The sequence below is a fragment of the Pinus tabuliformis genome, chromosome X (genome assembly GCF_031772625.1).
Source record: "Pinus tabuliformis cultivar Carrire ecotype Pingquan chromosome X, CPIR1, whole genome shotgun sequence".
Classification (NCBI taxonomy): domain Eukaryota; kingdom Viridiplantae; phylum Streptophyta; class Pinopsida; order Pinales; family Pinaceae; genus Pinus; species Pinus tabuliformis.
In genome coordinates, this window is record NC_142308.1 from 632,354,124 (window position 1) to 632,371,553 (window position 17,430).

At 41.3% G+C, this 17,430-nt stretch overlaps 1 protein-coding gene across 3 annotated transcripts in view; it reads right to left on the minus strand.

The window, feature by feature from the left end:
• The window catches only part of LOC149141582 (uncharacterized), a 498,683-nt gene that overhangs the window by 132,636 nt on the left and 348,617 nt on the right, over window positions 1-17,430 (minus strand). For all 3 annotated transcript variants that reach the window (XR_016265175.1, XM_089452912.1, XM_089452913.1), the window contains one exon: window positions 5,191-5,415. Coding sequence is in view for 2 of the 3 variants with exons in the window: in XM_089452912.1 (XP_089309038.1) it covers window positions 5,191-5,415 (225 nt within the window). In the remaining variant the exon portion in view is untranslated. The remainder of the gene's footprint in view (window positions 1-5,190; window positions 5,416-17,430) is intronic.

Below are 17,430 nucleotides of genomic sequence, written 5' to 3' on the forward strand. Positions count from 1 at the left end.
CAAAATTTGAGAGGGAGTTGCAGTACAGATGTAGCACTGGCAGTGGCAGTGTCAAAGGCAGTAGTACAGTAGCAACAGTAGCACAGTGGTTGGTGGATAGCAAGTTAGACATCAACAGCGCAAAGATGATGCTTCAAAGTCAGAGCAGTATGCAGAGATGCAGCGTATTGCTAGAGCACATTCCTCGCTAAGAGGGAGTGTTGATTTGGGGTATCATCGGATGTGCTCTAAGCCTTAAATTTTGCAGGGAGGGCTTGGGCAAAAGTATTCCAAAGAACCAAGAAAGTGTTTTGGGAAATTCCACCCAGAAGTGATTTTATTAAAATAATTAATATTTTTAATGGGGTTCCTAAGACTAAACTTAGGAAAATTAAAATATTAATGGGGTTCCTAAGTCTAAACTTAGGTAAATTAAAATATTAATGGGTATTAATCTAATAAGGGGTGAAACGTCTAGAAAAAGCCATGGATATTCCTACTTAGTATTTTACTAAATAAATATAAATTTTGCTCAATTTTGGTTTATTACATGGTTACACTTATGAGAAGGGGGCTCACAGGCCCCACATTTGATTTTTGGCATAGGAGGCACTCCAACATTAGAGTTATATGAAATATTGCGGCCTTGGTGGAGCATGAGGGCCTGGCCCAGCAGTGGACAACAACTTAAGTCCCTTCAAACAGTGATCCAAACAGCCCTTACACAACAACCTCTAGCTCCTCCTTATTGTGGATTCTTCTGCCCTTCAAATCGAGCTCAGGAACAACACTAACATGCCCAAACAACCTTGTTGTCACCTACAACAATGTGACACTATCACAGATCCTTCACATTGTAATATAACTACTTTTGCTACCGCTATGTTCACTTTTCTTGTTGTGTCTAAGGGTCCCTTTCATGCTGTGATAAGGGTTCCTTTAATTGCGGCTTTAGGCCTTCACATGTTGTTCGTTATGGCCTCTCCAACTGCGGCTTAGATCACCTCCTTCAGGATTGTGGCTAGGGAAACGTTAGTTCTTCCTTGACAGCGGATTAGGGCACAACTGAACATCAACTTGAACTCCTGGTTTGGACTGCGACTATGGCCTTTTAAGATCTTGAATAGGCCTCGTCTATACAGCGTATAAGGATCCTTCTTCAACTACGTCTATAGGGCTACATTAGTCCTTCTTTTCTCTATGGCTAGGGCATGTCTTGACCCTTGTTTCTCTGCGGCTAGATTACTCCGTTCTCTACGTCTAGATGTCTCCTCCTACGACTGCGGCTAGGTTACTCCTTTCTCTACGGCTAGATTACTCCTTTCTCTGCATCTAGATGTCTAGATGTCCTTCCGCTTTTGTTTCTGTTGTCCCTTCGATGCTAGAGCTGTGTTTCCGTTCTCTTCCTTCGTATTTGAGCCACTCCCACTGCTGCCATTGAGGTTGACCTTCACTAGGTCCCTCCTTAACTCCTCCTGTTGAAGAGACACCCACATCTCCTCCCATGAAGGTAGTTTTTCTCTGCCCAATATGCTTTGGACGAAAACTTGCCATTCATCAGAAACTCCATTCAGGGCTATCCTCACCATTGCGGTTGGCTGAGGAGTGGACCCCACTCGGCAAGTTGGTCTCTAATGTCCTGAAGACGTTGAAGATAGAGGTTCACCCCTTCTCCTTTTTGCATCAAAGTTCGTTGCAACTTCCACTCCAAATACATCTTTCGTTGTTCGAAAGAGCCTTCATACAAAGAAGACAAGGCTTCCCACATCTCTCGAGTTGTATCCTTGCACTGAAACTGTGAGACCACATGATCTCGAACTCCATCGAGAATAAGCCTCTTCGCCTTCCCCTGCTCAGCCTTGTACTTCTTCTTTTGATTGTTGTCAGTAGGAACAGCTACAACACTTTTGACGTGGGCCTCAAGATCATATTCCTCCAGAACAGCTAAGATTTTCATCTTCCATATGACATAGTTGGAGACTCCTTCCAACATGTCCTGTTCCCTGAGCCCATGTGATGCCATCTCACCCAACTGTCAAACTAACTCCTCTAGTAACTGCTTAGCACTGCTCAGCAAGTGAGAAATTCGAACTTTCTGGCGGAATGTTCTCTGAGGAGAAAATTCCCCTTCTACGTGTCTTCATTCTTTTCTAGCGGATTTCTACCCCAGCAGAAACTGTGCCCTTCAAGCAATTCGCTGCGGCTCTGCGTCACTCCCTCTACCTCTGCAAACTCACAAACTGGAAATCGTACCTCTCTGTCATCTCACTCAAAGAGAGATTTCCTCGGATTTGCTTCCCGACAAGGACTTCGCAATCCCTTCAAGGGAATTCGAATTGCTGCTAAGTGCAGTTTTTGGCCTCACTGCTCAGTACTGGATTTGCTCATCCTGTTTCATAATCAATGCTCTGATACCATGTGAAAATTCCTAGACTCAAGGAACCCCTACTGTAACAAATCTGAATCTACTTCACCTACTTGATTTACATTCATCAAGTTATTCTTTTGAATACTGAAGCAAATTACTTCTACAACCTACACTAATTAAATATTTGATTTCACGAAACAGAAAACAGAGCAAAGAACAAGATACACAGGACACAATTATTTTTGGACACAACAGTCCCCAGAAAAAACCAATGCGGGAAAACCGGTGCAGCAATTCTGAGGATTTATTATTACGCAGGAGAAATATTTGAATACAAATCTAAGATGCTCATCTAGCAATTCTTTACGGAGAAAATACTGGCGGAAAATCTAAGTGAATTTTACCTCCATTCACCCAGCAGAATTCCAACTGATCCAGCACAAGACTGGCTAACCTCGGCTATTTTTGCGTTGGCCCAATGTTAGCCTTGCATCACCTCTTCTGCCCTCTGCATTAGCTATCCTGGTTGTTCAGGCAGTTCCCAGCAGTTCTGGATTCTAGGTGACAGGCAACTTTTCTGCTCTGCGCAGCCCCTTCTAGCTCTGCGTCAGGACTGTGTGGGCCCAAACTAGCCCAACGTCAGCCTTCCTCGGCTACTGCGCTACCTCTCTACAAGCTCTCTATGTTAGTATTCTCTGGAAAGTCCTCCCGGATTCTCACTACCCCTCTGCTACTGAATGATCACTTAGTTCAAATATCTCAACTTTCTAGCCCCAGAAATTGAACTCTAAATCAATTCGTTCTCTCTGTGTTGTTTCCAAATGAACCCCAAGCCTCCATTTTATACTTTTCCTGTTGAGTCTTCAACAGCCGAGATTAAGTCTCTAATCAAAGGCTAAGATTAAAACATGACTTGATCTGCCTTCTAGATCATTCTCACCCATATTTTGATTAATACCCATTAATATTTTAATTTCCCTAAGTTTAGGCTTAGGAATTCCATTAAAAATATTAATTATTTTAATAAAATACAATCTGGGTGGAATTTCACCAAACGGTTTCTGGGTTCTCTAGAACTCATGTGCCTTAGCCTCTCCACCAATTTTCAAGGCTAGAGCACTTCGGATGCTACCAAACACTAACACCTATTAGGTAGTTTCAACCTTTAAAGGGGGTGACATGTCCATGGTACATCCATCAAGTGGTAGGTGGCAAGTGATACGGTGATGGAACGAAGTGGGGATAAGGGGAAGGATACAAGCCACATGTCATGGTACAATGGTACCTATAATGAGGGAAACCTCACACTTGGGTATATGAGTGTAGGAGGGAGCAAACTGTGGTACATGAGTTGCCCCGACCTTTGTTTTTCCACCCTTCTTCATATGCCTTTTGCTTTTGATTGATTTTTCTTCATAACGGCTCGGGGCTTCAAGGGATGAGAGCATGATGTGTAGAGTAAAGCAGTAAGTAACTCCCTCTAAAGTGGGGCATTTCCTTGCCCACTGTGTTCGGGATAATCATGTGTTCCTTAATGAGGAGGGGGCTCATTTAGGGCCCATAGGAACCAGGGTGATGGCCATAAAAAAGGGGTAGTGCTCATGTTTTGGCTTTTGCCCACATGCTAAATTTGTGTGTCCCAGCCATCTTTCACATTTTGTGGTACATTTCCTATTGAGAGTGGAGAAATTATGCTTTTTCTTTTCTTTTTAGCTGCATTAACCTCCAGGGCATCGTTTCAGGCCCAACCAAAGGTGTGGACAAGAGAAAGGGGAGGCTAACCCTATGTGCACCCGGATGGGAAAAATGATGAATGGGGTTAGAATGAGCGGAAGGGAGTGATGTACATGGTGTCCGGAAGTGGGACCATGCAACCAAAATCAAGATTTCCCATGTAGTGCCAACTTTAATGCTAATAGCCAATAAAGGAGATCCCATGGGACAAGGATACAAGGGTAACCACCAAACCAGACAGAGGAGACGAGTACAGACCCAGCCGACTCTTTCTGCCAAATCCCCCCACGAATCCATGCCCAAGAGTGTTCATGATAAGTAAGTAAAATTACTCAACTATACCAAAGAAAAGCCATACCTTCGGGGTCAGGAGGACCACCTTCAAACATACGATCATAATAGATGGGCGAGGGACCACATGGCTAGCTTAGGTGGTGGAGATAATGGCCCATTGAGCTATCTGGTGGCTGCAAGGGGCTGGTCGCTGCCGGCTGAGGACCATCTAGGAGAAAAAAAAATCTCCTATGCATACTACCGATAGGTGCGGGTAACACATCTATTTCTTCGTTCCTATTTTATTATTCCACAACATTTTTATTGTGAAGAGTGCATCAGTGATTTAATCATTATTTTCCATAAACAAATAAACTGCTACTATTTAGAAGATTAAACTCCAGTTGGTGCATTTGTGGAAATTTCACAGGTCATAATTATTCAATGTACTTTTGTCATACAATAAGGTTATAACAATTGATTTAGGTAAAGGTTCCTTTTAATAAATATAAAGTATTGACTTAAATATTGAACCACTAGATGATTAGATACTCAGAGTTACGTAACATACTACACCATATCCTGTTATGTGTTAAGACATTGCATAACTCAATAATTAAGAAATTATCCTCTCAGTCAATCTTTTAATATCTGTCCATGTTTTCTGTATAAACCTGTTTAATATTTTGTCCTGGGAAAAGCACATATAGCATATGAATGTTTTTTTCATTACGATGCCCAGGTTTATCACTGAATAAATACAATAATCTATTTGAAATTTAGAGTTGGATAATAGTCTACAATAATTTTGCATGCACTTGGAAGGAGCAGTATACCTGTAGTTTGGAACGTGTGTTGAAGAACAAGCCTCTTTGGAGCAGCAACACTATATGGGAAAAACTGAGAAGATAATGCCATTGCCACAACACTCAGCTGTACAAGCAACTGTAATGGTACAGGATTTGATAACCAGCTCCCCACAATGGGCATCAATGGACCAACACACAAACCAACAATAATTCCAGTCACACAGGCAACAATAATATCTGAAACAAAATATCCTGCAGTCCAAATCTACTATTAGAACTAAGTGCACATGTATATGAATTTCTAATTTAAGAGCTATGCAATATATCAGAAATATGTACGTTAGACTAAAGAAAGAAAGAAAGAACAAAAATAAATTATATTGATATTCAGGATAACCGAGTAGTAGTCAACAGAACTGTCAAATACATAATTTACAACATCCCAAGATAGTTCCTAAGGCGTCTTCTAGATAAGTGAAAAGGACTTAAGAATGATACAAAAATACTAAAAATGAAACATTTAACAATGCGGTGACATAGAGCTACCATAAAGGAGACACTGCCAAGTGAAATATTTGTCAGAAATAATGATTATCGCCCATCCTAATGATGATCATAAATTCCTCCAGTGCTAAAAATATATAAAAGAGTCTATCCATGGAAACATTTTTAATAATTCTGAGTGTGAGATGGAAAACTTGTGATGAAGGAACATGACTCTCTCGCAAGATTTAAGGTCAACCTCTTGCAAGAAGCTGTGAAAAATTGACTAATCCACCCTCAAAGTTTAACAGCAATCCTTAAGGCTAGAACAAAGCTCTAATATATGTGTAGGATGCCAATAAATCTGTGCCTGTGCTGGTATTTAGTGGCTTATATAAATCTACTGAATACAGCTTTGACCAATTAGACAAGATCTCTGACCTAGAAATTTTCCTGGACTAACATGATTGAGCTGTCCTTCACACAGTATTTGTTGGATTCTCTGATCAAAGATAAAATGTTAGATATAATATGCCATTGGGGTCATTGGTTAACTATAAAACTACAAAGGGGAAAGCTAATATGTTCAGCTTTATCTGGTGACATGACAAACATGATGTTGGAAAGGTTCAAATTTAGAAGAAGTGAGATGAGCTCTAAAACCGAAATGGAAAACATTACTTTTAAGCCTTCTTATATAAAAGGAAATTGCAAGTGATAGCACTAAACTGTAGCAGTGGCCAGTAATATTCAAGGGATGAATAAAAAGTTAACATTAATTTAAACATAAAAGCTGAGGAAAGGCATAAACTCATCATTGGAGCAACGACAAACACTTCACAGAATTTAAGAGCCAAGCCTCCATTTTATACCTTTCCTGTTGAGTCTTCAACGACCAAGATTAAGTCTCTAATCAATGGCTAAGATTAAAGCATGACTTGATCCGCCTTCTAGATCATTCTCACCCATATTTTGATTAATACCCATTAATATTTTAATTTTCCTAAGTTTAATTTAGCATCGGGTCGGTGCGTGAGTTGACAGCCACAGGTGTTGGAATTTCGAAGTCTGACACATTAGAAACCCTTCATGTACTTTACTGATTTATTCCTACCTACTTGTTCCATTAATTAACAAGTTATTTACTATGTAAATACTAGAAATAAATACAAGCACATGCTCAACACATTACAGATCATCAACTGAAGGAAATAGAAACAAGCACACAAGTGACACCGTTGTTTTTGGACTAATGTACCTGGAAAAACCCAATGCAGGAAAACCGGTGCAGCTATCTAAGGGTTTGATTTATTAAGCAGTTTCAGAATACAATCTAGGTGCCAAATCTGACTCACCCAACAGAGAAAAATCTCGGCAGTAGTACCTCTCTACTCAAAAGCAGATATTCCGGTTGAAACCCCGGATAAACACTACAGCAACTCCACAGCTCCAATTTTCCCCACGAAACCCCAGCGTCAACCTCTCTCTGGCCTAGTGTTAGCCCAGCGTCACTCTGGCTTGGCCTGCGTCAACCTCTGGAGGCACTGCGTCAGCCCTCGGGCCCTCTGCGTTACCCACGCTGACCCTCTAAGGCACTACGCAGCTCCTGGTTACCTCTTTGTGAGCCCTGGCTAGCTCTGCGTGAACCCTTGGCTGCTTTTGTGTCCCTCTCTCCAACTACTACGCTGATCCTCCCAGTGCTATCTCTACCTCTCTGCTTCTGTATTCACTGCCCCTCAGCTACAACTCTGATCACTCTCTCAACTTTCTCAGCAAACCCAGCGCCAGAAAGTCGAAATCTTGATCTCTTGGTGTGTTCTCCAAGTGACCCTCAAGCCTCCTCTTATACTTTTCTCGTTGACAAATCAACGGCTGAGATTAAGTCCCTAATCAACGACTAAGATTAGATCTGGCTTGATCCATGACTTTTGGACCATTCTAACACAGTTTTATATTAATTCACATTAATATTTTATTTTCCCTAAGTTTAGACTTAGGGACTCCATTAAAAATATTAATTATTTCAATATCTCCCAAATTGTTTAGAATCTGCCCAAACCCTTTCTAGGTATTGGAGATCTCATGTGCCTTAGCCTCTCCACCAATTTTCGTGGCTAGAGCACATCTGATGCTACCCCAAATCAACAACAAGTTGAGGGATGAGGTGATCACCGACAGGGACGGCATATCATTCATCATTGATCCTATGCCTGGGGAGTTGGTCACAGGGGAAACATGTGTCACTCTTTCCACAAGGCATGTCTAGACCATGCATAAGCGGAGGATATCTTGTACGACTAAGACAATTGTCCAGTATGTATTCAGATTCCCGACATTATATCGATACATTCTCTAGAGAGCAGCTGGCAGAACCAGTGGCGATGGTTGGCAAGAGCAGGATGGATCCGCATAAACTAATTTGATTGCGTGTATCAAATACCCATCTATTGGTTGCATTCATGGGGTAGCTATTTGGCATATGTGGTTTCCAGTGGTCATCAATACTACACAGTGGCAGGCTTAGGACAGTTTAGCATGCCTCAGATTAAGTCATGATATATGGAGCCTATATATTGGTGGCATGCAGGGACTAGAGATGAGGGCTAGAGGGATTCAATCAGTTGTCAACGCTATGCCGCAGCAAGTCTGGCTATGGGATGCAGGGATTCAGTTGATCGATAGATCACTCGTGATGAGCGGAGTTGTGGCAGGGAGTGATATAGTTCGCTCTTGGGATGACACATGCGGTTCACTCAAGGTTTCATCATATGGGGCGGCAAACATTCTCTATTGCTACATAGGTTTGGAGTTAGATTTGGATGGGTAGGCCTTGGCGTCATGGAGATGTCTAGGCAGGATGTATCTCACCTCTATGAGTATTTAACCATCGGGTTCCAAGAGAGGAGGATACAGTGTACGCACGATGGGCAGTCAGCTAGAGCCAGGGTGGTGCAGCAACAACATGGTGGCACCCTTCTATGGCTAGCGTGGGACCCAGACATCACAGAAGTAGACAGCTCAGCGATCATTGGGGGTGAGCAGGATGCACCAGGGTGAGGTCACTCCGGTCTTCCTTTGGGCTTTAGAAGGTCATCGATGGCGTGGGGGACTTCTGGTATTTATACCGGACAGGATAGTGAGTGGAGCCATGGCAGCTTTGGGTGGGACAGGATGGATTGGGACCCTGGTATTGAGGGATTCTTTCATGCCAGGACAGTACAGGGACCTAGGATGACTCAGTGGCATGTTTGGGCGCCTAGTATTACTGATGGTGATAGGGGTGAGCAGCATACAGAGGAGGCGCTTGTACAGCCATTCTTGGAGGATAAGCGATTTTTGGTGCATTGGACGAACTTGCTGGATGAGGATGCCACATGGGAGGGTGAACACATACGTGAGCATCCAGTGCTAAAGTTGCTTGGGGACAAGCAACATTTGGGAGGGGAGGACTGTAATGTCCCTTCCTAAATTATCTTGGAACAGGATTAATTTCTACATATTAGGGGCCAATTTTGGAGGTGATGGGGCCCATTAAAATTTATTAGGAGGCTAGACTTAGTAGAAGTTATTTTAATGTGGTTAAGTATATGTGGGGGCCACCTACACTAGGAGAATACGCATTCCCTAGTTCAATTTGCATGGAGGAGAAATCGATGGTTAAGTGAGGGACCCACGATGGAGAGAAAATGGAGGGAAAAGTGCCCCACGAAATTTATATAAGGAAGGAATCCCTCCTCATTTCATTATCTTTGGACATATTGAACTCAATCTTAGTTGCTCGAGCTGCTTAGCCCAATTACTGTGTTGTTTAGCACACGAGTGTCTCCGAGTGGAGATGTCAACCCTTGCTTCGGTGGACTTCGAGTGCCAGCCCTAGGAGGGAGTTCTTCTTCATCTAAGTTCGTAGCAGCAGCAAGGAGACGAGTTACAGCAAGCTATAGTCAAGATCCAATAGTACGGAGACGAGTTATAGCAGTTGTAGTCGAGATCCAGCAGCAGGGGAAGTAACAGCAAGGAGGTCGAGTTACAGTCGCAAGGAAAGGAGCAGCAGGAGGGTCGAGTTACAGCAGCAGGAAAATAGTAGCAAGGAGGTTGAGTTCCAACAGCAAGGAAATTAGCAGTTGCACAGAGAAGGGAGAGTAACAGCAGCGCAAAACAAGGAGAATAACAACAACACAGGGACTGCGCAGCCATTGGAGTGAGATTTGTTAGGGCAACATTATCCCGGGGATTTGGATTTGGGGAGCTAGGAGATCATTTGGAGGGCCATTTGAGGAGGATTGTTGGAGCTGGAAGTGCATAGATTGATAGGATCAGTCACAACAATAGAATTCGTATTTGGAGGAGGGCCAAGCTGTGAAGGGTCAATTTTTGAAGGTTGGAACCGAGGGAAACCTTTTCCGGGTTATTCTGGGTTTTTGGCAGGAAGTATGATCCTAAGTTTATAGAATTTTCCGGGCAGATCTAAGGGGTCAAATAGGAGTCCCAACTTAGCCAACAACTAGAGGAGCTAAGGGGAATTTGGGCCAAAATTCCAAGGTCAACATTTGGCCAATTCCTTCGTGGGTTATTCTAGGTTTCTTGTGTAGAGGCTGGGAATAATTTCCTAGAATTTTATGAGCAATAGGGAAGGCTCTAACAACAAATCATTTGAGGAAGCACCACCTTTCTAGGTAGTAACACCGCAGCTCTTGGGCCGGATTACCAACAGATTTGAGGAGGGTGTTCCATTGTTCATTTTGGGCTTTTGCTAGCTTTCCTAAAGCAAGCCTAGGTGCACACATTCTAGCACCTTCTTGTACACCTCTTCCCATTTAATAAAATGAGTAGACAACGCAGTTTGGTTGCCAACTTTGTGGTCTGATGGTCTAATTTAATTTTATGGTGTTGTTTTTATTGTTCACTTTGCATAGTACTATTTTTCCTAGTTTGGAACATTATATTGAGGCTGACTTCTTGGAGGAGCTTGAGCATGGTCTTCAAGCATATCTTTGACTCTTGTAATGACTTACATATATTTGTAACACGCCCAAGAAGGGTCTTCCATACATGACATTGACTCAATAGACTTTTATGACTCAATGACAAACCTAAAGGGCTCACAATAGGAACCTTAACTAAAATAAAATTCCTTGATCATGAAACCCATCATTCAAGCATTACGAAAAGAATTTTATTTTTTACTTTACATCAATTACATAAAATCATATTTACACAAGTCATTATGAAGACCGAACCTAGTTACACTTTTCAACATTCCCATTTAACTAGGGAGGTATTCATAATCCATACAAGGTACTTGGATATTCTCAATCTGAAAAATTCTCATAAGAAGAATCGAATTGGTAACCCATTTGTATAGCATCATATCAACCAGCATTGTCACATAGCAAGGCCTTGACTAACAACTCTATCTCTCCACAAGATCTAAGTTCAATGCTGGTAAGACCACTGATGTATAGAAACCCTCACCATTGTCTCTCTCAGAACATACCCCACCCGGGTTTTCAGGGTATGTTCCACCAGGACTATTCTTATCTTGGATTCTTAGTCCTCAAAGAACATCGGTCCTTTATGACTACTCTTATCTTGGATGCCCTAACTCATCCTCAAAGAACATCGGATGCCAGATGTTTACCCAATCCTCTATTTTGTCTTCCCAAGTGAAGACAAGAATGATGTGCCCATCTTTTGTTGATTTCTGGTAGTATTAGATGTGCTCTAGGCCTCAAAATTTGCAGGGAGGCTAGGACACATGTATTCCAGAATACTCAGATATCGTTTTGGGAAATTCCACCCGGATAAGGTTTTATTAAAATAATTAATTATTTTTAATGGATGCCTAAGTCTAAACTTAGGAAATTAAAATAATTAAAAGGTATTAATTAAATTGTGGGTGAAACTTCTAGAAGAAAACAAGGATCAAGCCAAAATGATCTAAGCCATTGATTAGAATCTAATCTGGGACGTTGTTTACTCAACGAGAAGATTATAAGAAGAGGCTTAATGGGCATTTGAAACACACATCGAGTGAGAGATCAAGAGATCAATTTCTGAAGAGAGAAATGCAACAGTTGCCGGAGAAGTGATCGAGGTGATTTCTTGCATTGAGGGGGAGGAAGTTTTCCTAATCCATAGAGTACAAGGCAGAGAGGGCAGAAAGACGTCCAGAGAGAATGATGCAGGGCTACGCAGAGCTCTGTTGTGGCAACGCAGAGCTTCATAGGGAGTTCAAAATTCCGCTGAGGAACAGTGGGGAACAAGTGTCGAAGCCAAGGTGTGAGACCAAGAGGACAGAGGTCCTAAGTTTCCAGCCAGCAGAGGATCAAAGGAGGTGCAACGCAGTCCCAGCAGCAATGAAGCAGTGACTGCGTCGATGTGACGCAACACTGCACATAGGCTCATCTCCAGTGCAGATCAATGCTGGATTTTCCAATGATAGGGTGAGATCATCTCACTATCTTTTTGTCCAGTTAGATCTCTGTATAGGATTGTCAGTTTTGGCATCTGAAGAATTGTACTCAGAAATTATTGCTTAATAATACAAACCCTCAGCTGCTGCACTGGTTTTCCCACATTGGGTTTTTCCAGGGACATTGATCCAAAAATAATGGTGTCACTTGTGTGTGTTATTTCTCTCTTGCTCAGATTATTGTTTCTGCATATGATTTAAGTTGTGAAGGCTACAATTGCATTTATTTCAATGTTTACTGTATAATATTGTAAATAACTTGATTTAGTAGGAGAAATATAATCAATTCCTGGCACCTGCAGTAGTGATTTGGGGCTTCTCGAATTTTCACATCTCTCCCTCTTAATTAGGGAGGGCATACCTATTCCAATGAGGGAATGTACTCATTCCTATGGAAGGAATGTACCTAAGCTCCCTCTTGGCTTAGGAATTTTCTTTCAAGTTTCTACCAAGTATGAAACTTGTTTCCAGGCTCCCTCTTAATTAGGGACCTACAGTAGCTCCTCACGTGGAGAGGATGGGACAACCAGTTGCTTGAAGAACTCCTCCTCACGATGCCATGAACTTCTCTTCTTTATTTAAGAGTCTTCATGTTTTAGGACTTCTTCGTAGGATACAAACCATCCATCACTTTCATCCATGAGTTAGTCATATCATTATTCCTTTCATCAGAAAGTGATCCATCAGTTCCTATCTAGCTTCCTTCATGCCATGTTGCCTTCTTCATGCCATGTTTCCTTAAGGATATTTCATCCTACTACATGAACATCATGGGTGGAAGATATCCATAGATTATCCCTTGGCAACCCTACATAAGCCCATCCAAATATCATTCAAAAATAAAGGAATGAACATTACATCAAAATTACCTTTGAGATGTTCTCTCATCATGACATCTTCTAGTTTGCATCAGCATCCTGCATAAACATTGACACATCTTCGAAATATATATATGCTCCAGGGTCTCTTTCTTTTTCAGACTTCATCAGAGTCTTCATATCTTTCATGGAGATATCCTAGTCAAATCTCTCAGTCCTCAAATGTTGATTTCCTTTTTCCATAGTTGCATATTTCATGATTTCTTCTTTTCTATATTTACATATTTCCTTCTAGGAACTTCCAGTCATAGTTCCTCTAATTTTGTCGACCACCTCATATTTCATATGAGGACATATTATGTTGATTTTATCTAGACAATGTGTGACCCATGCCTTCCTGCATCGTTTCAAGGGAGGAGATCCTTCTTTTGCTCAAGCTCTCGAGTTAGAGCATTTATCCATGCTACATGCAACCATATGACATGACTCTATAATATCGAACACAAGCATACATACCTCATTTTCCTTTAGGTCATCCAGACTTCCTTCAATAGCTTCCTTGATTGAAGGAACTTCAATCCCATGATCTGCTTCACCTCTTTTGTCATCATACCATGAACTCCACACGTTGGAATTCTCGATGAAACCCTTGCTTCCTATTGATTGGTGAACCTTCCAACGAAGATTCCAATAGAGGATCCAGAGCATCCTCATCCAACAGATGTTTCCTTTTGACAGATATATGATGAGCCTTGTACTAGATGACCTTTTTCTTTCTTTTCCCATACTAATGAGGTTTCCAAAAGCTATACCCTTCCATGGGTAACGGCCATGAACTTCAATTTCAACCATCTTTCATGCTTCTCTATGATGATGTTAAAAGCTCTTGCTTTCAATGCTTCTATGATGCCATGATGCATCCCATCATTTTTCCTAGTGAATATTGATGGCCATATCTTACAACAGAAGACTTAAGAAAAGGAACTTGAAAAGCACTTAGGTGAGGAAGACTATCTCAGTGATAGTAGAGATCTCTTACTTCCTCTTTCTTGGTCTTCTTCTTTTCAGGCTCCTCAACTTCTTCAATGGTATGGGTTTCTTCTCTACCTCTTTTGTTATTGCCCTTCTTGTGCTTAGGACAACATCTTTTGTGATGTCCATATTCTTGACATCCATAGCATTGAATATTAGCCATGTTCCTTCTCTTTTTCTAAGAACCAGATTTCCTAGACTTTCCTCTTCTCTTTGTCATAGCAACCTATGCTTAATTTTGTTCATTGGATTCCACATCAGTTTTAGCCTTCAGCCTAGTTTCTTCAATCTTGCATAGTGACCATAGATCTTAGAATGGAGTAGCTTCTTTCTTCCCATAAATACTTTTAATAAAGTTACCCCATTCCTCTGGTAGTACACTTAGTACTACAGTGGTCGTTTACTTATTAGACATTACTTCTCCCAGATCTTGAAGTTGATCCCTTATTTCGGATATCCTCATAAAGTATGAGGCTATTCCATCTTCTTTCAATATACTTAGCTTGTAGAGTTCTTCCCTTAGAGAGATAACTCCTCCTGCAGTGCTTACAGAAAACAACTCTACCAATTTGTCATATATTTATTTTGAGGTGTCTAGTCTATATACATATGGAATGAGGGGATCCTTGATGGATTCTATGAGAATCCTTTGAGCCTTCACTTCCCCTTTCATAAAATTCGCAAGTGCTTGAGCATCTTCTTTCGCTGGTTTGGTGATAGATCCTTTGACATTTTCCATAACCTCATTTTCAATGAGATTTAGATCTGTCCTCTTCTCCCATGCAAGATAGTTTGAAGCCCCAACCAATTTGTCGCTTTCCTTGCAAAAAGACATTTTGATAGAAAAAATATATATATAGTTACTTGAGAAGACGCTTCTTCCACTTGATGCCTCTTTAAATTTGATGATAGTAAAGATGATAGAGAACTTCTTGATGAAGATAGATCTCTTCAAGAGTGATCCTCGACTCCACAAAGAAGGAAATCACTTTAGATCTTTTGATGGTGATGTCCTTGTTGATGATGATCAATGATGACTTCTTGATGATGTCTTCAATGGTAAGGACCATGCTTCAATGAGCGGGAGATCTATTGAAGTTTCTAAGTTTACTTAGTTTAGAAACCCTTCATGCACTTTTCTAATTTATTCCTACCTACTTGTTATTTTTCTTTAACAAGTTATTTACAAAGTAAATACTGAAAATAAACACCAGTGCATTCTCAACATATTACAGATCAACAACTAAAAGAAACAAGAACAAACACACTACATGACACCATTATTTTTGGACCAATGTCCCCGGAAAAACCTAATGCGGGAAAACTAGTGCAGCTATCTGAGGGTTTTCTTATTAAGCAATATCAGAGTATAATCTGGGTGTCGAAACTAGCCTACCCAACAGAGAATTTCCTTAGCAGCTATACCTCACAATTTGAGAGAAATCTCCTTCCTGAAACCCTGAAAAATCCTTCCAGCAGTTCCTCAGCACAAAACTGCTCCTGCAACCCCAGCATCTACCCAATCTGGACTGCGTCAGCCCCTCTCTGTCCCACGCTAGCCCTGCGTCAGCCTTTCTTGGCCTGCATCAGCTCTGGGAGCCTCTGCATCAGCTGCGCTGGTCTCTCTGGTGCTCTGCGCAGCACTTGGCTGCCTTTGTGTGGCCTTGCGTGTGCCCTTGCTGGCTCTGCGTCACCCTCCTTGGCTGCTATGCTGCTCTCCCGACACAATCTCTGCCTTCTCTATTTCTCTGTACTCAATGCCCCTCAGCTGCTCTCTCGATCACTGATTCTATCTCTCTTAGCAAACCCTGCTCTAGAGAATAAAATCACTAATCATCTGGTGTGGTCTCCAAGTGACCCTCAAGCCTCCTCTTATACTTTTCCTGTTGACGATTCAATGGCCGAGATTAAGTCCCTAATCAACGGCTAAGATTAGATTTGGCTTGATCCATGTCTTTTCGACCACTCTAACACAAATTCATATTAATACTCATTAATATTTTATTTTCCCTAAGTTTAAACTTAGGGACTCCATTAAAAATATTAATTCTTTTAATATCTCCTGATCTGTTTAGAATCTGCCCAAACCCTTTTTGGGTATTAGAGATCTCATGTACCCCAACCTCTCCACCAAATTTCGTGGCTAGAGCACATCCGATGCTACCCCAAATCAACAAGATCGCCTTAGAATCTTGATGACAACATCCTTGGTCTTGCTTCTCTAGAAAGGAACATGATGTATAAGTCCTTCAACTTGAGTAGTGTCTTTGTGGTGTCTTGAGATGACTTGAGGATTCCAAGACTTCTTGTTGGTCTAAACTTTCTTCTTTGATCTAGGGTTTTGACACTTTTTGACTCCAAGATAATCCTCTAGATTTTTCTTTGATGACTTTCTCAAGATTTGATCCTAGGGTGTCCCTTGATAAGATACCCTTTCTTGGCTTTGTCACCTTAACTCTGATACCATGTTGAGAAATCTAAGGCATCAAGATTAGGTGATTTCTCTATTAATGATAACTGCTTGTGAATGTTGTTTACCTCAATAGATTATGATCTTCTCTTTAGTTAGATTATTATAGTGATTTTCTTCATCAAACAACCACCAAAGAATAAACAATAAAGAGACAAGAGACACAAAATGCAGGCTATCAGTGAGGGCCAAAACCTCTCCCACTTGAGAGGAAAACCCGAACGAATTATTCTTCTTATAGAGATTTCAATTGACAAATACCAAGATCAAGACCCTTGACCCATTTGACCTCTCCGAGACCAAGTCACAAAGATTCCTCTTCTTCCTTGAGTCAACAATAGTTAAACCCTTTGCTTCTTCCTCCTTCTCAGTTATCCTTCAGAATTGCGGCCCCTTGATTCAAGTCTGCAACTTTCGGCCCTAAATCAGAAACTCTAGCTCATGTAGTTGACCAACTTTGACCCTTGACAATCATCACTTTAGAAGGAAACTTCTTCTCGATAATTCGGCTTGGGGTCTTCCTTATCTTTTACCCAAGATCTTCCTTCTCATTATGACCGAAATGCCTCGGCCTTTTTCCTGCAATAGACAGTCCTACAAACTTGCACGTGTGGAGAGATTAGCCCCAAAATAGATCCAAAGAATGACTCGGCTTCTTGTTCTTTCTTCTACGCTTGGAAGGAGGTTCTTCTTGTGATCTTCGCACCTTTTTCGACTTCAGATAGCTTGACCGAATTCCTTGTCTTCAAATCAGAGTTGAGCTGCCTATTTATAGTGATTTGCCTATGTATATAAGCCAACTTGACTTGGAGACTAGGCCAACACACCTTTTTGGAGTTCATCTTGAGGCCGACTTCTTGGAGCTTGAGCTTGGTCTTGGAGGGTCTCTTTGACTATTTTAATGACTTACATATATTTGTAACATGCCCAAGAAGGGTCTTCCATACATGACATTGACTCAGGAGACTTTTATGACTCGAGGACAAACCTAG